This window comes from Cydia pomonella, chromosome 7 (genome assembly GCF_033807575.1).
Source record: "Cydia pomonella isolate Wapato2018A chromosome 7, ilCydPomo1, whole genome shotgun sequence".
Lineage (NCBI taxonomy): Eukaryota > Metazoa > Arthropoda > Insecta > Lepidoptera > Tortricidae > Cydia > Cydia pomonella.
In genome coordinates, this window is record NC_084709.1 from 19,341,498 (window position 1) to 19,364,872 (window position 23,375).

Here is a 23,375-nt window from a genome sequence, read left to right on the forward strand (position 1 = left end):
GTGTTTAGACTAATCTACATAGAACATTTAGAAGCTTGGTCCCATTTGCCTGTACAATATTTGTAAGAAAGAGGCATCTTTAATACGATTTTCTCAGCTATAAAAGTTAACCAATCATGGAACAGCAACTACCGAAATGAAGTCGATGCCATGAATAACCCTGTTCACCAAATAAACAATACGTTCATGATTTTTGTAATTGCTGAGATAATTCAAGATAAGTACCTGACGCCAAAATGTACAATGCGTCGTCTTAAGAACAAATTTTTGTTCCTTTTTCTATATCTATACTATATCTCATTTGCGTCGATTACTTAATGAGTCACTTTACCAAAACCTAAATTCCTACTAGAGCATTTTATTTGAGTAAATGTTTTGACTTATTCGTGAACATGAAATATTATGGGGATATGGAATTTAAGTTTTTATAGAATAAAATAATTAAGTCAGCTTGAGCATTACTTATTTAATCTACTTACATTAGGCGAACTGTTAAAGTGGCTAAGATAAATGACAAGCGTATGATAATGCACTAACTACGAGTATATATTGAAGACTAATAAGTACTACTACATTAGTTAGTTTATCATTTAACTAAACATTTAAAAAATACATTCATGTGTAAAATATAACATTTATTAAACTAATAAGATACCTATACTTAAACAAATGAATAATTGTCTCGAATAATATTTATTGCTTATGAAGGTGTTAACGCCTAGCATGTGTTTGTGCAAAACTATATATGATGCACCACTCACACACGCATACGCCAAGAAACCTGCCCGATCGACGCGAGCCTACGGCTTTACCGACAGCGTCGCGTCCTTCACTCGTCCTCAAGCCACCAAATGGAATACGTGCTATTTAACCTATAATTTTTTTACACCTTGTAGTTTTCTGGTTATTAAACCAATTTTTTATTGAAAAGGTATTAGCACTCATTTCTTCGCCAAATCATCCCAGCATTCAAGTACCGGCGTTCACATTTTTGGACCTACGACCCCGGATATTTTACCAGCGACGAACAAAGAACAAAGGAAATACTTCGCTGACGTGATTTTGGCTGTTACTACGTGGAAGTTTTCAATCATTTCAAACATCGGATTCATTGGAAATAGGACGAGTCATCCGATTTTATACACATCTACGACTTCTACGTGGCTTGAAGATAATTTCTACGAGGACAAATACGATTGGGAGAAGAAATCTGAGAGTGAGAGTTGGGAGACAAGTAGATCGACACAGGGAAATATCATTTATAAGTTAAGTTCTAAGTGAGACTGGCAAACCGTAAGTTCGTTCCGTTTGTTCGTTCCGAAATCATTAATTTCAAACACAATCCTTTATTTGTGTATTTACTTCCCAATTAAATTACATATTTGTCCCGTAACCCTTATTCTGCAATTAACGTCCACGAATCCGTTATTTTGTGGTATCGTTAAAAACGTATTTCACGTTATACTTGCAAATCCTTCATTTTGCAAGTCTTCTCACATTCATATACCTTTTAGTAACGTTAAGGTTAATAACGTTAACGGATATTTCTTAATAACGCTCACAAATCCATTATTTTGTGTTGTCGTTACATTCGTATTACACGTTTCTTGCAAATCCTTCATTTTGCAAGACATATCATATTCATATACCTTTTAGTAACGTTAAGGTTAATAACGTTAACGGATATTTCTCATTAACGCTCACAAATCCTTCATTTTGTGTTGCCGTCACAAACGTATTGCACGTTATTCGCAAATCCTTTATTTTGCAAATTATTCATACTTATACATACTTAAATACGTTAACGATCCGTTATTCTGTTAACGAGTTATTTCTAATTGCACTTAGCAACAATATTTCCTATTCGCATTTTCATCATAAACAGGTTAATTCTGTTATCTTTGCAATCACTTCATTTACGCTTCGTGCATTATTGCTCATATTTTCCTCATTGTTAAACAAAGGTTGGAATACCTTTTGTTCGTTAATAATTAACATAATTCTAATAAATTGCATTTCAGAGTGTTCTAGTTTTTTGGCATCGCTTCGTTGTGAGTGTGAACTGTATATAACAACGTACTTAAATAGTGATATTTCACGTGTTCTAGTGCATTCCGATATCCGCGCTGTTGGGCTGGCGCCTGGCTGGCTCGGACACCGCGCGCTCGCTGCGAGCTGTTGCTACGCGCTTGCACCGCTTGACTTTTTGCAGTTTTTACGCGCACCCTCACTCCGCTGCTTTTGTATTAATTTAAGTAATCGTTTCAAATCTTTATTTTTGAACTTAATTGCATTGCAACTGTTGTTTTTCTAGCAACTCATTTCATCGCATTGGTTCGTATAAATTACATTTTAGCTATAAACAAGCTGTCAGTGCCAACTTACACTGACACATATACTCAATTAATTAACTCATTATTTTGCCTTTAATTTATAATTTTTAAAATGGTTGATATTAAACCTTTAATTAAAAGGCGTGCCTCATTCAAAGCTAAGCTTACGCTGTTTGAAAGCCATCTAACAACTGTCGAAAGTTGTGATCGCTTGAGTAGATTGCAAATTTCTGAATTAAATCACCGTTTATCAAAAATTGAAGAAATATATTCAGAATTTGACTCCGTTCAGTGTGATATAGAGAACGAATTGGAAATTCCAGATGAGCAGTATAAAGAACGCGAGGCTTTCGAGAGCAAGTACTTCGGGCTCGTCGCGCGCGCGCGCGAGCTGCTGGCGGCGGCCGCGCCGGCGCCGGGCGCCTCTGCGGGCGGCCACGGCTCGGAGACAGGTTCTTGTGTTACTGCGATTGGAGGTGGGACAAAACTTAAACTTCCTACTATAGATATGCCTAGCTTCTCGGGCCAGTATCATGACTGGTTGGAGTTCCGTGACACATTTAGTAGTCTCATACATTCAAATGATTCAATTCCAAACATTAATAAATTTCATTACTTGCGCGCCGCGCTAAAGGGTAGTGCCGCGGTAGTGATTCAATCTTTAGATTTTTCCAGCGATAATTATACATCAGCTTGGGAACTACTTTGCGATCGTTATAATAATAAAAGATCTTTAGTGAACAATCATGTTCAGGCAATTTTTAACATAGAACAATTGTCAAAAGAATTGTCTAGATCAATAAGAAACCTTATTGACACGATAAATAAAAACTTAAGAGCACTCAAATCACTTGATCTCCCTACTGAGCATTGGGATGTTCTCATAATTCAAATAATATCAAGCAAATTAGATACAACTACACATCATAAATGGGAATCGTATAGGAATAAATTAAAGGAGCTCCCTACACTTCAAATGTTTAACGATTTCCTTAAAGATCGGGCTGACTTACTAGAATCAACTGAAATCTCTAATATAAAACGTCGGTCTAGCGACACTACGCACAGTCGACAGAAGGCGTTGACAGCTAATACCTATTCCCCCACTACTTCTCGCAAGTATGCTTGTCCGTTTTGCAATCAAGACCACGCACTGTATCTATGTCCTAAGTTTAAAACATTAAAATTACAAGCTCGCGTTGATAAAGCTAAGGCACTCAAGGTTTGCTTAAACTGTTTACGCGTGGGCCACAATGAAAAAACGTGTAGGCTGAATTCGTGTCGCACATGTGGATTACAGCGCAATAGTCTGTTGCATGAACATACAACTCCTGCGCCTTCGCCTTCGTCAAATGACGTCGCGCTGCATTCTTTGCCGCAGCCTGACGACGATGAACAATTTTCTAGTCCAGTTCAAGAAATTTCTATGTCAGCCGTAAATAATAAGAGCATGCTACTGTCAACGGTCTTAATTCAAGTGACAGACCACAGTGGTAAAAAACAAACAATACGAGCGTTACTCGATAATGGTTCAACCGCGAGTTACGTTACTGAAAGTTTATGCGCAAAATTAAACTTACCTACTTCTTCAGCTCCGACAATAGTCGACGGATTAAATTATCAAACATCACATTTGTCAAAAAGTTGCGACGTACTTATATCGTCATTACTCAATGACTATCATGAAAAGGTGCCCTGTTTAGTAGCATCACGTATAACTCAACCGTTGCCAGTGTCTCGAATTGACCGTACAACGTTAAACATACCGCCACACATTAGGTTGGCAGATCCCACATTTGATGTACCTGCTCCAGTAGACATGCTACTTGGATCAGGAATATTTTGGTCAGTACTTGGTACTCATAAAATTCCATTAGGTAAAAATAAACCAACTTTATGGGAAACCAAATTGGGTTTCTTAGTTACAGTTTCATCAGAACAAAGGTTACCATCAAAATTTAATACAGTCCATTGCAACCATAACATTAATTTACACTTACAACATTCTGATAAACAGTTAAATGATCAAATTTCTCAATTCTTTGAATTAGAATCAGTTGCAACGCGTAAACAAATTTCCAAAGATGAGCAGGAATGTGAACAGAGTTTTATAGATAATACCACTCGGCTTCCTGACGGTCGTTTCGAAGTGACGATCCCATTAAAGGAGACGCCAGATAAACTTGGCGACTCTTATGAACGAGCTCTGTCCAGGTTCATCTCGTTGGAGCGTCGATTCAAACGTGAACCACATTTTAAAGAGCAATATTGTAAATTCATTAAAGAATATATTGCATTAAAACACATGTCATTAAATGAAAACCCCGAAAATGATACTCATTCGTACTTATTTGCCCACCATGGGATTTTGCGCGAGTCTAGTTTATCTACGAAATTGAGGGTCGTCTTCGACGGATCTATGGCAACGACATCCGGCGTATCCTTCAATCAAATTCAATTGGTCGGTCCGACAGTTCAAGACGACCTTATAAGCATACTTATAAGAATGCGCCAGCATAAGTTCATTGTTACCGCGGATGTTGAAAAAATGTATCGAATGATCAATGTTACACAATCCCAACAATCGCTTCAACAAATTTTATGGCGTTTTGAGCCCTATGAGCAATTACAACAATATAAACTACATACAGTTACCTATGGTACTGCGTCGGCTCCTTTTCTCGCGACAAGGTGCTTGACACAGTTAGGTATTGAATGTCCCGATAAGAAGGTCTCAGAAGTCATACAACATGACTTCTATGTTGACGATTTAATCACTGGGGCATCCTCTGAATCGGATCTCATTAGTATTTGCAAGGGTGTAATAACTCAATTAGAAAGTGGTCAATTTTATCTACGTAAATTCAATTCAAACAGTGCTCACATTGTGACCGAAATCATCGGCCAAAGTAATGGTGACGAATTACTTAATTTATGTGACAATGAATATTCAAAAACATTAGGCTTACTCTGGTCTTCTAAAGATGACAGCTTATTATTTTCAGTTAATCTTGGCGAGAATAACTACGTAACCAAACGTACAATACTTTCAATGATGTCACAAATTTTTGATCCATTAGGTCTTGTTAACCCATGTGTACTTTTAGCAAAAACAATTCTTCAGACGTTATGGGCCGCAAAGATTTCGTGGGACGAGCCTGTGCCGTCAGAAATATCAAACATGTGGTCTAAATTCGTATCGTCATTACGTACCATAAACAATATTCGTATCCCTCGATGTGTCTTGATCGACTGTCCTTTATCAGTAGAACTTCATACATACAGTGATGCATCTACACAAGCTTACGCCGCCTGCGTTTATTTACGTAGCGTTGACAATAATAATGTATCTGTCCATTTAGTGGCAGCAAAAAGTAAAATTTCGCCTTTGAAACCTGTGCTGACTGTACCGAAACTCGAATTGGCCGGTGCGCTCTTGGCTGTACGGCTAGCAAATAAAGTGAAATCAGCACTCAGAATTAAAATAACCACTTGCACCTATTGGTGCGACTCTACTATAGTTCTCGGATGGATTCGTTCACCTAGAGCTCATCAGCTAAAACCATTTGTGTTTAACCGAGTCAGTGAGATATGCGACTCAACTGATCCAAACAGTTGGCGCTATGTGCCTACAAAATGCAACCCTGCCGATATAGGTTCTCGCGGCGCAGACGCCAAACAATTAGAAAATTGCAGCTTATGGTGGTCAGGTCCGCCCTATTTACTTCAAGACGAACACTCTTGGCCTAAACAGCCATTACATTTACAAGATACTGATTTACCAGAGTTCAAGGTCATATGCAACTTAAATGCAAGCCATACTGATCACACATCAGATTTTGCTGAGTTTATGAAGCGGTTTTCTAATTTCAGTAAGCTTCAACGTATAATCGCATACGTTCATCGGTTTATTCACAACTGTCGTAACCCGCAAAACAAGCACACTGGTTACATAAAAATTTATGAACTAAACTTGTCCTTGAATTCAATGTGCAGATTCGTTCAGCTTGAAAGTTTTATCTCAGAATATGACTTATTAAAAAACAAAAGGCAATTGTCTGCCAATAATAAATTGCTACAATTGAATCCATTTTATAACACAAATGATAAACTGTTACGAGTAGGTGGCAGGCTCTGTAACTCATTTTATGATTATGACACTAAACACCCAATTTGCTTGATTCAAAGCATCATTTAGCCACTTTAATATTTAGACACTATCATACTATGTTTTTACATGCACCTCCGCAACTATTACTTGCAATATTGCGTCACAAATTCTGGTTTATCAATGGTCGTAACCTGGCGAGAAAAATTGTTGAAAACTGCATTAGATGTCGTCGTTATGCAGGCAAGAGCATTCAACCCATAATGGGCAATCTTCCTTCACCACGGCTACATACTGACTATGTTTTTGCTAATACCGCGTGTGACTACGCCGGACCAATCATGATACTGAACCGAAGAGGTCGAGGCAGTAGACTGATAAAGTCGTACCTCTGCATATTTGTTTGTCTGGCCGTAAAAGCAGTTCACATAGAACTTGTAACCGATTTAAGTAGTAACACTTTCCTCTCAGCACTAGATCGATTCATCGCCCGCAGAGGAAAGCCTCAAAATATTTTCTCAGACAGTGGGACTTGCTTCACAGGCGCATGTAATGAGTTGTCTAATTTCTTAAAATCAAACAGTAACTACATCAGCTCAAAAGCATCTGAGTTGTTCATAAACTTTAAATTTTCACCAGCATATAGTCCACACTTTAATGGATTGGCCGAGGGTTCCGTAAAATCTGTAAAATACCACCTAAAAAGGGTCTTAGGTTTAGCCCACTTAACATATGAAGATTTAAATTCAGTTCTCACTTCCATCGAGGCTACCCTTAATTCTAGGCCTCTCACCCCATTATCATCCGACCCTTCAGACCTTACAGCACTCACCCCCGCTCACTTCTTAATCGGACGAACGCTAACGATGTTGCCTTCTCCTCAGAGCTCTGACCCTGCGGCGATACCTACTCTCTCACGATATATGAGGATTCAACAATTAAAAGCCCATTTCTGGTCCCGATATTATATAGAATATATTACAGAGCTCCAGAAAAGACAGAAATGGCGCAAGCAAGGCCAGCAACTCCAATTAGGAGAGATGGTGCTGGTGAAAGATGACCGGCTGCCTCCCAACCGATGGCTGCTGGGGCGCGTGACGCGCCTCTACCCCGGCTCCGACGGCGTGACCCGCGTCGCCGACGTACACACCACCTCGGGGACTCTTCGACGAGCCTTCAACCGACTGTGCCCGCTACCAGTCATAGACACGAACTTCGTTCCTGAGGCCGCAACATGTTAACGCCTAGCATGTGTTTGTGCAAAACTATATATGATGCACCACTCACACACGCATACGCCAAGAAACCTGCCCGATCGACGCGAGCCTACGGCTTTACCGACAGCGTCGCGTCCTTCACTCGTCCTCAAGCCACCAAATGGAATACGTGCTATTTAACCTATAATTTTTTTACACCTTGTAGTTTTCTGGTTATTAAACCAATTTTTTATTGAAAAGGTATTAGCACTCATTTCTTCGCCAAATCATCCCAGCATTCAAGTACCGGCGTTCACAGAAGGAAAGGTCAATACTGTAGAACTAGGTAGGTAATATTGAGCTTGATTATTGAGAATTTTGTACACCACTATCAAGATAACTCCATAAAAATGTTTTAACACATTTAATATTTTGTTACTATAATAAGCTTTTGTTATAATAGTACAAATAAACCTCCGCAAACAATAAACCTGTATCACGGATAATACCTACCTAACATAAAAAACTTACGGCTTCGCTGAGGTAATAAAAGCCATGCCAAAGTTTCAAATTGTAAATTGTAGTAGTCAAGTGGCAAATTGTAGAAGGTAAGTACATAATATTCAATGAATCCTATATAAAATATAATTACTTATAGGTACTATATCCTTGGAAAAGTAAAGTGGTTTCATCCGGTGGCGTGGCGGTTATATCGTTGTCCAAACTAGCGATAAGCACCAAACCGCCGCACCGGTAAGGGCATTTATTGTGTGATGAGCATTGATGTTTGAGTCTTGGATTTTTTTATTGAATTTAAGTATTTGTATATCATTGCCGGAGTACCCACAACACAAGCCTTCTTGAACATATTGTGGGGCTCAGTCAATTTGTGCAAAACATTGGCCTATAATATTTATTTCAACAACTTTATGTAATTATCTATGTAACTTTTCGAATAAGTTGATTTTACAAGTAAAATCAAAGGAGATCGGGAGAGACGCAGGAGCCCGATACAATGCCATAGACAGACCAAATTCACTAAGCTCTTAATACAACATTCCACGATGCCCTACAATCGGTGATAGACAGAAAGAGATCGCGGTAGATTATTCAAGAGAAACTGTTCCCTAATAGAAGTGGCCACGACTCTCAATAATGAAGAAACCAATGCAATGAGGAGGAGTTGAAATTCTCAACTGAGTAAACCTACCGAGTCTACCGACCCACACTTAACTATTGCGTGGCAAAGCCAGTCGATAGAAATGCTGGTCATATCTCACGTTAAAGGGATACTGACAGATACTACGGTGCACAACTTGAACTATTTCAGGTAAGACCTTGAGATTTAAACATGTAGAGAAAGCATGGAAATGCAACCCTGTGAAAATGGGCTTGAAAATAAGAATAATGTATTTATTTCAAGAATTTGGCATTACAAGAGCAGCAGTATGTACATTGATCCCCACACTAGGCTCAGCCTGTAACGTGGGAATCTCAGAAAAGTATCGAAATGGTGCGGTTCTTATTTTAACAGAATACATTACAAATGTTAATAGTATAATAGTAGTTTATGCATTGACTGCTACATAATACCTAATTATGTACAGTTACATACACTTGTTTATCTACACACATTATAAGCTCTCTATGATGTGATGTTATGCAATGATTATTTTTCACAGATTAGAAATTTGTTGTGACAAAACAGTTTATTTTTATGCTGGCCGTAATTTGCGGTTTTTGAACGCATCATAGAGGAATTATAATATTTGTGTGCATAAAAATAAATAGCTACCTATCATCATCATCCTCACATCAGCCCTTTATCGCCCACTGCTGAGCATAGGCCTCTTGACCTACACATGTAACACAAATAGTGGGGATCTGTTTACGAGTACTTAAGTGCATATTCGGTATTGTTTTCTGGCTGGGAAAAAGTAGAAAAAAAATGCCTCGAATTTTTTTTGGCTTTTGTATGGAGGGAGAGTTGGCCGAGATGGAGGACCTGCCGCACGGAGAACAATTTTTTATCGCGTTAAATTTTCTTTTTTCTATATTTCCCTAATCAGAACACGATACCGAATATACCCTTTAACGGATCCCCACTATTTTTTTACACCTTGTATAGATACCTATATATCTTTGAAACTGCATAAATGCAAAACTTCTCATTAGTTATTGGCGTAAATAATGAGAATATTATTGTCATAACACGTTCCATGATCTATAATAACCAGCAAAGGTGTTACCTAAGTAAATAGCGCAGTTTATTCTACTAATTAGTGCTTAAGTGCACACTCCATAATATATTCCCTTCCGCCAGGCAACAATTCTAAGAGACATTCGAAAACTTATTCCATTATTAACCGTATTATCATGCAATACATTCCAAATTCAAATTGATTTTCCAATATCACTTACGGTTAAAAGGCGTATTCAGTATTGTGGTCGTGATCATGACCGGCATGGCATGACGATTGTAAATCTGCAGATTATCTTGTACTGCTCATCTTGATATGCCAAACATATCCTTGGATATCGAAATATGTTTATTAAAACAAAGATAATTAAAATTATAAAGACTAAAGATAGAAAGATATTAGATTATTGTCGCCATTGTGTGAAGTAATCCACATCGATAATACGAGGGCTGCTATTTATATATCCGGAAACCGGGATTACAATCTTCTTAAATAGTATATTATTTGACCTCCATGGTAAAATTTGAACTTTTTTAAGTACTGGCCGGTATATTTTTTCTTTCTTATTAACGCTAGTGTTTTGTTTTTGACGGGTTTTAAATGTCATCTCGCTGCAAGAATGGAACTCACTCGTGAAAATATTCGTGCTATGATTTATTATGATTTTCGGCGTGGTTTAACGCAACAACAGTGCATAGATCAACTAACTTCAACTTTTGGTGATGAAGCTTCATCTAAAACTACTGTGTATCACTGGTTTAGTGAGTTCAATCGTGGACGTAGTATGCTTACGGACGAAGTTAAGGCAGGTCGCCCGAAATCGGTCGTTGTACCACAAAATATTGAGGCTGTGCGAAAACTTATAATGGACGACCGACATGTTACGTACCGCGAGATAGAGGTGACTCTGGGTATTTCTATGACTAGCATTAATAGCATATTACATGATCATTTAGCTGTAAAAAAAATTTGTTCGCGTTGGATACCGCAAAACTTAACTAAGGAGCAAAAAGATGCTCGCGTCGAATGGTGCAATAAAATGTTAAAAAAATATAACCGTGGTGACTCAAAGGCCGTTTATAACATCTATACAGGTGACGAATCCTGGGTCTATGCATACGATCCCGAAATGAAGCAACAATCAACGGTATGGGTGTTTCAAAATGAGCTGAACCCTACGAAAGTTACTCGTCCAAAAAGTACATTGAAACAAATGGTGGCCTGCTTCTTCGGTATTAATGGCCATGTAGCTACAGTGCCACTAGAAAACCGTAAAACGGTTAATTCAGATTGGTACACGACCATTTGCTTACCGGATGTATTTGAACAAATTCGTAAAACTGACCAGCGACGAAGAATCATTCTTCATCATGACAATGCCAGCTGTCATACGTCACGCGAAACAACTCTATTTTTGGAAAGTCAAAATGTGGAATTAACGGGTCATCCGCCGTACAGCCCTGACTTGGCACCCAATGATTTTTATTTATTTCCCAATATAAAAAATAAATTACGCGGTCAACGATTTTCGACCGCTGAAGATGCTGTCGAAGCATTCGAACAACACGTTTGTTTGGTTCACACGAATGCAAAAGTGCATAGATCATCAAGGGGAATACTCTGAAAAACAATAAAACCATTTTCAGCCGTGTACGTTTGTTTGTTTTCTTGTTTCCGGATATATAAGTAGCAACCCTCGTAATCGAGAAAGAGGCGGCAAATGTAAAAAAAGAACGCGAGAAGGGTTAGCATTAGCTTGTTTTCTGGGAGAGATCGATTTAAGAAAAGAAGGCGTTCTCTGTCTTCCTCTATATAACTCCATCGAATCTACCGAGTTATATAGAGGAAGACAGAAAATATTCTGGTGCCTGTTTCATGAAATTTTGTATCTTTTAAAACAAATAGAAGGCAACATCTTATTAACTCAAAAGAGTAAAAAGATACTTCCGTTAAAATTGTACCTTTGGTAAATAGTGCCCCTGGTCCTAGTGGTGGTTAAATTATACATGTACTACCAAATTGTCTTATAAAATATATTAATATCATAGCTTCAACTCATAGGTCATAGATTTGACTTGCAACTAATAAGAAAAACAAATAATTTTCTAATTGGTCAGTCTCTTTTCTTAATGTCTATAACATTAATCAAATTATGTAGGTAGGCAAAAATCCGGAGGTCGCGGGTTCAAACCCCGGCTCGTACCAATGAGTTTTTCGGAACTTATGTACGAAATATCATTTGATATTTACCAGTCGCTTTTCGGTGAAGGAAAACATCGTGAGGAAACCGGACTAATCCCAACAACGCCTAGTTTATCCTCTGGGTTGGAAGGTCTGATGGCAGTCGCTTTCATAAAAACTAGTGCCTACGCCAAATCTTGGGATTAGTTGTCAAGCGGACCCCAGGCTCCCATGAGCCGTGGCAAATGCCGGGACAACGCGAGGAAGATGTAGGTAGGCAAAAATGGTTTTGTACGTAAAATTATGCATATAATATTTATATAAAATTTATATTTTACTATAAAAGCACATACATAGCTAAACAGGCTCATACAGGCTAAAGATTTTCGAAAATATACTTAGACTAAAGTTAGTGCTTGTCTAGTGGATCTACTCTTGAATTGGTTAAAGTGGTTTGCGAATCTTATGTACAGAATAACGAAATAAGTACTACGAGAAAGTAGTTACCATCTGGTTTGTTAAAGGTCTTCGGTTAAGACGTACTGTGTTCCTTATTTGCATTATTATATGTTCTTAGACACTTGGTTACACGGTAGGCCCAAAGGCCAATAGATAAAAAAGAGTTTGTGTTAAAATTCTTATACGTTAGCCTAGTGCGGATATAACCTGACTACCCCTGAATTTTTATGTAGTAGTACTTATACTCCCTACGATTTTTCCAAGCACTTAAATATTCCTGAGAAATTCACTAAATATTAGTGCAAGCTGGAATTTGAACTACTACTTGTGACAGTGATAGAAGCCGGTCAGCTTACCGCTAGACTAGTGGCGCTTTTCATAGTGACAGTTGTCAATCATACTGAAGCGACATAAATTTAAGCGAAAACGTGGACAATAAAATTTACTTACTCTTTACAATCGCCCACATGCTGTATTGCAAAGACATAAGTAGCTTTACCAAGATTTTACCACTCACATATTCGCTAACGTCTGTGGACTCTGTGGTAACGCCGATAAAGTCAGTGTCAAACTCGTAGTAAGGCTAAGATATGTCAATGTTCAGTAAAGAGTACCTATATAATATTTAAAACATTCATGTTTAGAACATATATTAAAACATAAGTATGTTTATCGAGCCTATTACGAAATTATTTTGTTAACTTTATTTCCGATATTTCGACTCAGGTTAATCGTGGTCGCGAATAACTGATGTCCCAGCAAAATGACAGATATTCGTGTGAATACTAAATATCCTGTTAAGTTGCCAACCATAAATCGCGTGCGGCAATTTGGCTGTTTTCCCTTGAAAGGATATGATCACTGATCAGTTGACAGAACTTTTGCAAACGCCGCGCCCACTGCAATACGTATCTGCTATCTTAAACCATCCATGTTACTACGACATTAATAATAGAGATGGTTTTAGCATGACAGGATTATAAAGAGCCCAAACGAGTGTATTGTGTCTACACACACGTTATGTTGCTCAACCGCATTCGCTAATCCAATGTTCAGGTATTTTACGAGTAATACCCGGTTAGTTAAATCTGAATGCGGTGGTAAAACAATTATGCAATAAGTATAATTTTATGAGTCTCCGCCCGCGACTTTGTCCGCGTCGATGTCGTTAAGTGTTGTGGTTGAGATGCAAGCGTTATCCCTTGTAATCACTCTTTCCTATATTATATACCTATATAGTGGTTGCCTATTCATTTTCGTCGTAACTTTCATATTCTGTCTCTCCTATATTCTATTCTTTTCCTTTCAGCAACTCCCCGCTATCTCAAGGAGCGTTTTAACTATCTAAATTCTGTGAGGCTGTCGCGCAGCCTGCTTCTCTCCGTCCCATCTTCTTCTACAAATTTTTACAACACTTCATTTACTTTTCGAGCTGTCCGACTCTGGAACTCCTTACCCGTTGGCATTAGACGCGCTCAATCTCTTGCTGTGTTTAAAAAAATCACTCAAAGAACATTATTTACCTCTCCCTTAGTGTTTATATAGTACATAGTTATTTTTACTTTGTGGCTGGCATGCTACTGTCATATTGCATGTTTATGTATGTCGATTTGTATTCCTTATATGTGCATGTGTATTCACTGTAATTGTGTGTGTGAATGTAGGCTTCATAACGGTTTAGAAACACCTACTTTTTCGATTAACTTCTCTATTTCCGCTACCCAAAGGTTGTCTGGAAGAGATTGCTTTTAGCGATAAGACCGCCTGTTGTCTGCCTCTACATTTAATCAATTGTTTATTTTCTTGTATCTTTTTACCGAGGTGTGCCAATAAAGAGTATTCTATCTATCTATCTATATACCATAATTCCTGCATATCCTAAAAGAACTACACAGCCTCCTAAAAGTTACTGTCTCATTTTATTATTAGGTTCTTACTGGTGATAAATAATCAAATATTATGGGACAATCTTACACAAGGCCTAGCACTTTAAACATACTAGGAAATATACTGGCAAACCAACTAAATAAATAAAAACTCACTAACTTAATAATTTAATTTTAGTTTACTAACTATATCATAATAATGATACCTTGGTAACAACACACGAGTTTAGTGACCGCGCACATAAGCACACACTTGTCAAATAGGAATAAGTAGATACTTTATTTGAAATAAATAGATTTTTTTACTTACCACAGTAAACTCAATAAGGCAACTTGGATTGTAGATTGGTGGGCTAAGAAACTGCGATTGATAATAAAACTAGAACCTGGATCCTACGCTCCGCGCCAAGTGCCAACAAGATTATTAGGTATATCAACTACTTCAAAGATTATTCATGATAATTTTAAAATAAACCGGTCAAGTGCGAGTTCGTTTTACTCGCGCACCGAGGGTTCCGTACAAACTTTGAATCATCTCGTGTAACTATAAAGGCGAAAGACTTTTGATCAGAAGTACCTACACTAAAAATGATTGTGTACAGCGCCATCTATCGGCAAATTGTCTAAATAATTTGCTCGATGTAATGCACGTATGCTGTTGGTTTTGCATGTGAACCGATTTCAAAAATTATTTTTTACTTGAAAAAAGGTGTAATTAACACACTTATAGTTGGTTAAAATGCAAACTATATTCGGAAATGTTATTTGATAGTAAAAAAAGTTACCAAGATAGAGGTCTGATTATATTTTTCCTGTAAAATTTATAGTACCTAATATCAATATTATGTAAAGATTTCCTAACTTTTTTCGGTAAACTTCGGAGATAAGGGGGGGGGCAATTGGTATTTTTTTCACATTTTCCCCCTTAAATCAATTTTTTTTCACTACTAAAAAATAATAAAAAAATGTTTTGGAATGGTCACTTTGAGCTCCTTCAAATGATAGCTACCCCACTTGACCTAGTCACTAGACTTTGAAATTTTGCCCCCTCTTCATATTGGGCATTTCCAATACGTAGTTATTAAAAATAAAATAACAAAATAATACTTTCAATGTATCTGGGTTAGCGTTGTTCATAACTATTCCAAATTTCAAATCGATAGCTTAAGTGATTCTCGAGATATTTAGCTCAAAAAACTTACAGCGCCCTGCGCGTGCAATATAATAATGCTTTTAGGATGCTGTTGGGGCTGCCGCGCTATTGCAGCTCTAGGGGTATGTTCGCGGAGGCGCGCACCGACGGCTTCCACGCCATCATGCGCAAGCGGGTGGCGTCGCTGGTGCGGCGCGTGCGCGGCAGCGCCAACAGTCTCCTTGCCACAGTCGCGGACAGGGTAGATGGCGCTTTCTGGCAGTAAGTACTGGAGTAGCCTACATGCCCATAATAGTCAATCTAGTGTACTACATTATAAAATAAAATAGTTATTCATATAGGTTTAGTATATTAGGTAATAAGTTACCGATATAATATGGAAATTTAATTCTGAAATAAATGTTCATTTAATTTTAATTTAATTTAATTTTGCGTTATGATAGACGGACGGACGGACGGAGTCGCATCATGAGGGTTCCTTTTGTACCTTTTTGGTACGGAACCCTAAAAAGGTCATAGGTCAATTAAGTACTTCACCTATAAATCATAATATTTTAGATGCCAATCAGGAAGAAGTTGTTGAATATTAAAATACAAAATTATCTTGCTTATTAGCACATACCAAAACCTATAGACTATAAAGTAGCGACAGTGTTGTATAATGATGTCTCATTTATTTGTAGAGAAGAAACAGCTTATTAAGGCGAATACTGTTATGGAACGTTTGTTAATGGGGGCTTAAGATATTAGAAGAATCTAACAAAATTGTTAAAAATGAATAATAGAGAGAACTCGCGGTTTGCCAAAAAGACAGATCATTGAATGCACCTATTTAGCCGGCAATGAATCGAAAACCGCGTGCGATTTATTGCAAGGTCTGTGGAGCCTTTAACTAACTGATTTAAGTCACCATGAAGATTAAAATAAACTGTATCTGTGGCAAGCCGTAGTATTTCTTGTCAAATGTCAAATACCCATATTATGTGTATCTTATTTCGTTATTATCATGCTAATTATTTTGAAATCGTAAATTCAAAAACAACATTATAAAGGTGTAAACCGAGCCCTTTCATTTGATACCAAACTCGATCATACTTTCTTGCAAATATGATGTCCAGAATAGCAAGACCCCTCATAAATAGCTTTTTGGCCTTCTAAGCTCTTCTAGCCCCATAACCACTTGATCGAGTCTGCTCATAATTTAATGACTAAAATATAATGCCCTCAACTACAGGTTTACTCAATTTTATTTAAATTAGAACCAATTTACTTAAGTTATTGTCCATCAAACTATCCTCTGATAGTTTAGCTTAAAAACATCGAAATGCCGGGACGTGCCCCTAGCCAGCCGTGTGTTCCAAGTTGAATGTAAGAACTTCGCTTCGCTTTGCTCGCTCGTTCGATTAGTAAATGTGTAAATATCGGCGTATTTTTCTACGTAAAAGAATAATATTGACAGTGCCAATCTCTTTCAATCAAGTGGTGTTAAAAAATGACTCTTTTGTATGACATGGATATAGCCATTCATAATACGCGTGCTGCTGGCTTAAACTTTATATAATTACAAATTTGCATATAACGATATGCCCCCATATTCTAAAAGGCCTAAGGCTCACAAAAAAAGTCAAGAAGTGATATTTTCAAGACTCCTTCAACAACGTTTGTAATTATAGAAAAGTTTACTTGAATATGGTGGAAAATATATTATAATGTTATATTTTCACGCGATATGTCGTAAGAGTAGTGTTGTATGGTCAAGGTCGTTGAAGTTATGGCTCGTCCCCTTGAGGCTAAGTCGCCTTAATGAGTTACCCACGTGAATGGAAATTCTAGCTGAACACCTCCTCCTTGACAAATCAAACTATGGGGGGTCCTTTTAAAAGATTTTGCTCAATATCAAATATACTTAATACTTAGAAACAACGAAATGTGCATTTGATCTTATTTTAATTAAGTTCATTCTCAATATTAAAGAATGTCAGCAACAAGATAATACTTCGGTAACTAAAACTCGTCTATCAAAAATGATATACAATAAATGATGTAATAGGAATTGGTATCAAAATTTCACTAATACTCAAAACTTTTATAATTTCATGAAAATACGTAAACAATTTATCCACAATTTTAATAAGTACCTTAGTAGGTACTTATTAAAATCAAAAACACTACTTCTTAAAAAAAACTAAAATAAATTCACTTTTTATATATTTTGCTGGGCATTCTAATTAAATAAGAATACAAATTAAATAAATACGATCGACCTAGTCCTTCAGTAAGCTCAAAATTTAAGACTTGTAATGTGGATAGTGGAATTCTCAAATTCTCAATAAAATTTAAACACAATTTCCATTCGTTGAGTTCCCGTCCCGTCTTGGTATTTTACTTTACACGGCATGCTGTAGCAATTCAAAACAATCAATTTATTGATACTAACCTAACCTACTACTCAAACTACTTAATCAAATTCAGATAAACTTATCAAGTCATTAAAAAAACTGACCAAAATAATTATAAAATCGCACGCAGAAAAAATGGAAAATGTGAGGAGTCAAGTCGACATCTAACGTGAGACGAAGCGACCACCCGACGTATGATGTCAGCTCCTGCAAGTGCAGCATCTCCGAATATATAAAATGAACGATCTCACACTAGTTACTCATTCGTTACTATACTCACCACGAATAAGCATCATGATCAAATACGTGAGTTTTAATATTTTTTGACCAATCTTCTCTAAGGTCGCGTTTTGATGTTTAAAATGTATAATTCATTTTTATATTGCTTAATTGTTTTGACACTTGAATGACGCGTGTGGCAAACGTTAAATTTTAATTGCGATGCAGTTCAAGTATGTCTCACTAGACTTATGATAATTGTTTTGTAAAAATAACGTACTTGAACTTACCACTTATTTAATATAAAGCTAAGTGCTTACGAATAAATTATAGATATACCACTAGGATATGAAAATCAATGATTATGAAACAATAATTAATAATACCTATATTTTTTTCCCAAAACCACTTAAATATTTTTTGTTAAATGTGTACACACGTATCCGAGGTATCATGGTATAACTATGACGTTAAAAATGAGTTCCTTACTTTAACTTTATTTAGCAGTTGAAAAAGTGGTTCTGGACCCCGCAACGATGTGATGAGAAAAACAGAAGGAAGCATGAGCAGAGGTGGTTATCAGATAACCACCTCTGCCCATGCTTCCTTGTGTTTCTATGAAATCTCATTATTCTCATTAATGGCCTCCTAGCCTTATTGAGCTGACTATGGGACTAGATTGATTAGTGTAAGAATGTCACATAATATTAATTTATCGAATAGTGGACCTACAAAATCCCACAAAGCAAATAACAAGTGTCCTGGTTCCAGCTGACCATTGCCTGCGTGCTGGCCGCCGTGTGCGCCGCCGCGCCGCAGCAGGACGTGCAGATCCTGCGCTTCGATAGCGATGTGCAGCCTGATGGATACAGCTTCGCGTATGTAGACTTTTAAATTTTATGTAGTGGACAAAGATTATGTCAGGAAACTTAGGAAATTAAAACAGAGTTTAAGCTAACTCTGCACCGAATTTAGTACATAAAATTGTGGGGATGTCACTACAAACGTCATATTTTTATAGGAATTAGACATTTAGAGTCATGCAAAGTTAGTTAGTTACTCTAAGAACAAAGTAAATTACTTTCTTATATAAATGTTTTAATTTGTGTTTTTTACAAGTACCTAGTCACACTACTATTTAAACTATAAATGAAATATATACAAAGGAAATCTCCAGCCCCGAGCACTGGAGCCTTGGTATTTTTCTCCTAATTAAACTTTTCTCGAGACAAGAATCAACACTCGTCATGGTGTTACTTATAAAACTATTCTAAAACGAAAAATTATAAAGTGTTTATTGTTATTCAATACACCATAGTAGTTAAGTTAATTAACAAGTGTCAGTTACTATGGTGTTTGCAATTTGAGCGACTCAGGCTTTGCCAGCAATATTTCTCATATTATTCGACTCCCTCTTTAAGTCACAGGTTTGTTCATTTTCGTCCAAAAACGTGAAGTGTTTTTTAATAGTTTTTAGGATATCATTCACATATTTAATTCAAGTGACTCACCTAATACATAATAATTTTAAATGGTCACTGCACGTATAATTAGTATAAGAACAACTCGTAAAACACAAAACCTAAAGAAAAAGAAGCCCAAGAAGTTGGTCCACGTCAACGGCCACTTTTGACTAAATTTTGACACCTCAAGTCTAAACACTAAACCATTACTTCAGGTACGAAACGAGCGATGGCACTTCCCGTCAGGAGCAAGGCAAACTTGACAACCCGCAATCGGAAGACGCCGCCCTCACCGTCACCGGAGAGTACGCCTACGTCGCCCCTGACGGCAAGCACTACAAAGTCACCTTCACCGCCGGACCCAACGGCTTTCAGCCTAAAACTTCCCTTGGCCAGTAAACGGATTTGAAAATTATCGTCCTTAAACTAAATGGAGGCAAAAACCTGCCACTTGTTTTGAAGATAGCAGCAAATCTTAATAGCGACATGATTTAAATACTTTCTTTGATCATGTCTCTTTTAGGAAATTTTAGTAGATAAGCGCTATGTAAATACTCTTTTACCTTTTAAAAACCAACAATTTAAATTGAAAATATCCAATGATGCTCAATAATTACGTTGCAGTGAACTTTCGATCTCATTTACACATGCTGGAGCATTAAGAATGAGGGATCGCTGAATCTAAATTCTTGTGCCATAATACCATTTTTTGTACTTTTTTAATTTTGTACCACGGTTTTTGAGCATCTATGCTCAAAATAAAGTATTTTTTAAACAGTTTTGTTGTGTTTATTAACTTAAAATATACATACTCGTAAATGTGTAGTATCTACTGGACGTAGTACAACGTCTATTGGGTTAATAACTATTATTGTATTAATAACATCCCTACTGAGGGGTTTATAATTGCCTAATTAGAAACAAAATGCATGTACTTTAAAAAAAGAACATATCTTATTAGAAGTTGTAAATTATTTGTTAATACCGCTAGAAAAAATACCTAGTGTTATTGACCAATATCATTCTAGATGACCTTTAGGAGCAACAATGGATGAATCTTATCCTTGAATTATATAAACACAAGCAAAACCTAAGTAATAAGGCAAATCGTGAATTCAATTACTATAAGGTCATCACTGCATGTGAACTATTGCTTGATGGTACTTACTGTGACACAGCAAAAACTATTAATACTCGCAGTGGCAATTGGTTTGCATGTGTCTATCATAGATTTATATACATACTGCATAATCTAGTCTCTCAACTCAAGTCGGCATATTCGTTTACTTATTTACAGCTATTTATCGTCAAACAAAAACGGAATAAAGTGCATGTTAACCTATACCACAACAAATTAGACGAATTAAACGTCACGCACAAAGACATTTAAAACATTAATACAAAAGAATTAGGTACTCACGCAATACATGTGTAACCTACCTAGATGAGTCAAATCATCACTTGTGACATGAGACCTTCGGCTTACACAAATCTTTTCAGACATAAGTTAGCTAACACAATCCCGCGGGAACTAAAATATGTACACACTAATAGGTAATACTCGTAAACGATTTCTCAATGAGTAGGCATTGGTCAAATACGTTCAGTAAAACCGGCGTCTTTTGTAGGTATTACAAAATTTAACGATTGGATTCAATTTTCTAAGATTATTTTAGGTAACCTTAACTAATAGTGAAAAATGTTTGACCCATCTGGGTAATACAACTCGGAAACACCTATTTTTCGCTAATTATCAGACTATTTTAGAGTAAGTTAAATTAACATCGACAGATTTATTGATCAGCTCCAAATCTTGCCAAGACAATATCAATTTTAACTTTTAAAAATGAAGATTCAAAATACAATAGAATTAGACACACACCTTTTTATAGGCTTCTGGGCGGCTAGACGTTAAAGTAATTACGAAATCAACAAGCATTATCAATTCTGTTCGGTCAACATTTTTAAGTATCTTAAGTCATAAAACAATGTAAAAACTAAGCAACAAACAGTTTTTGTTTAGACATTATAACATATAATTCTAAAGTTTTCATCTGGTTTGTTATTAAGCTCAATCAATCAATTAACTGGGCACGACTGCACATAAACTTGTAAACACCTGTAGTAATATTTAGATTTATATTGCAATGATGACTAAATATTTCTTGTGGACTGGTGTTGTATTCATAATAATAATCAAAATATGCATAAACTATTGGAACTGACAAAATGCGAACTAAATAAACCATAACATTGTGAAATATAGGGGAAAGGTATTTGACCCACGTGCAGTCTGCCAGGCTTGAGGTGAGATTCAGATAACGACTGCTGCAGCATTACTATTGCAACATTACTGCTCCAGCATGGACACGGGTAACATCACTAAAATAAACGAAGGAACGGGAAATTTATTAATTTTATTATCGAACTGATTTATTTCAATCCGTAGACAATCTGCTGTGGTCCCATCCTGACGTGATTTCGTTCGGACCATGTAGAATAGACATGAAAGAAGTATGAAAAATAATTGTTTTTTCTGTGCTACTGCTAATGAAGGTAGAGGTCTCTAAAACCTTCTGTTTCTTATAACCTCTATTCTGAAGTTAAAGACAGTTGAAGCCTCGTCTAGCTGGAACATATACACGTACCTACTATCCTCTATCGTTAACAGTTCAACCATTAAAAGGCCGTTTTACGTTTATCCGTTACCTACGCATTAGTAATTTCACACTGCGGTGGGTGATGCATGTTTCGTAAACGCACTTAAATGCCAATGCTCACGCATGTGCCGCCTGCTTAGTGCTCATCTCATATCAATTAGGTATGTCGTTATTAGAGCAGGCAAATCGAAAATCTTACAGCATAATACAATGGTACATCATACAGTTCATTAAGTCCGCCATATTGGCCTTACACTTTACCCCTGTAACTTAAAGTATTCATTGTTGTATTTGTTCGGTTTTGTTTATTAGGTAATTTATTTTATATTTTTATAAAACATCTCAAATCTAGTAGAGACGAACACGAATGCCGTGATGAGTGGAAGTGATGCCGCGAAGAACGGTCAATGGCGAATATTTTATCCAGAATGTTATTCCAAATTTATTATGTTTTAATCAGAGCCGCGAGAGTAACTGTTAAGAAGACGAACGAATCGGGAAAGACTCACCTGCTAGGTCAGGCCTATTATAGAAGGAATTAGTCTGTAACCCGTAACGCCATCTTATTGTATGTATGTAATTTATTAAAGTGCATATTTATTGATGTATGTAGTAATAATATTTCGCTCATCATTTAAATGTTTGTTCTCACTACATCCACCTTGATGCTTTTCTGTTTGTCCAATGGTTAACTGGTAAAGAATGCCTAGGAGCATTATGTCCACCTGTTGTACTTATTTATGTGTTTAACAAAGTTTTAAATAAATAAATAAAGATAAATCGCTAAGTGATCCATAAATGACTCGGGATGTAAACACGTTAAGAATTATATTGGGTATTGGTACAAAGTTCAAAATAAATCTTAAAAAATAAAAACTGTGCTAATATTTTTGCACACAGAATGACACTTGTTTATACAAACATTGCTCAACGCTGAGCATTGTGGCAGCTATTTGAGGACCTTCGTTATGTCAGATTTGTTTAAAATTCTCACAAAACCGTGTTGCAACCTGTAACCTTTAGTGCATGTCAAATGGCGAGGCTCTTAGACAGGCATTAGTTACTTAAAGATTGTAATAATCCGCTACAAAGTGAGTAACCGCATATCGCTCGCTTA

General features: G+C 36.7%; 3 protein-coding genes across 3 annotated transcripts; all 3 read left to right on the forward strand.

Moving 5' to 3' along the window:
• Positions 1-1,941: 1,941 nt before the first annotated feature.
• On the forward strand, positions 1,942-7,422 carry LOC133520091 (uncharacterized). Its single transcript, XM_061854393.1, has one exon. The coding sequence runs from the start codon at positions 2,446-2,448 to the stop codon at positions 6,529-6,531; it is 4,086 nt and encodes a 1,361-aa protein (XP_061710377.1). The 5' UTR covers positions 1,942-2,445; the 3' UTR covers positions 6,532-7,422.
• LOC133520092 (uncharacterized) lies at positions 6,690-7,897 on the forward strand. The gene has a single exon (XM_061854394.1). The coding sequence runs from the start codon at positions 6,705-6,707 to the stop codon at positions 7,680-7,682; it is 978 nt and encodes a 325-aa protein (XP_061710378.1). The 5' UTR covers positions 6,690-6,704; the 3' UTR covers positions 7,683-7,897.
• A 10,197-nt stretch (positions 7,898-18,094) lies between these two features.
• On the forward strand, positions 18,095-20,376 carry LOC133520093 (endocuticle structural glycoprotein ABD-5-like). Its single transcript, XM_061854396.1, has 3 exons — positions 18,095-18,222; positions 18,907-19,013; positions 19,814-20,376. Exons 1-3 carry the CDS (start codon positions 18,154-18,156, stop codon positions 19,995-19,997), a joined length of 360 nt encoding a protein of 119 aa, XP_061710380.1. The 5' UTR covers positions 18,095-18,153; the 3' UTR covers positions 19,998-20,376.
• Positions 20,377-23,375: the final 2,999 nt, after the last annotated feature.

Excerpts from the sequence above, each read along its gene's own strand:
- LOC133520091 (XM_061854393.1), top strand. The coding sequence starts at position 2,446 with ATGGTTGATATTAAACCTTTAATTAAAAGGCGTGCCTCATTCAAAGCT.
- LOC133520092 (XM_061854394.1), top strand. The coding sequence starts at position 6,705 with ATGGGCAATCTTCCTTCACCACGGCTACATACTGACTATGTTTTTGCT.
- LOC133520093 (XM_061854396.1), top strand. The coding sequence starts at position 18,154 with ATGAACGATCTCACACTAGTTACTCATTCGTTACTATACTCACCACGA. Across the intron at positions 18,223-18,906 it reads TAAGCATCATGATCAAATAC|CTGACCATTGCCTGCGTGCT; the intron begins GTGAGTTTTAAT and ends TCCTGGTTCCAG. Across the intron at positions 19,014-19,813 it reads CCTGATGGATACAGCTTCGC|GTACGAAACGAGCGATGGCA; the intron begins GTATGTAGACTT and ends CCATTACTTCAG.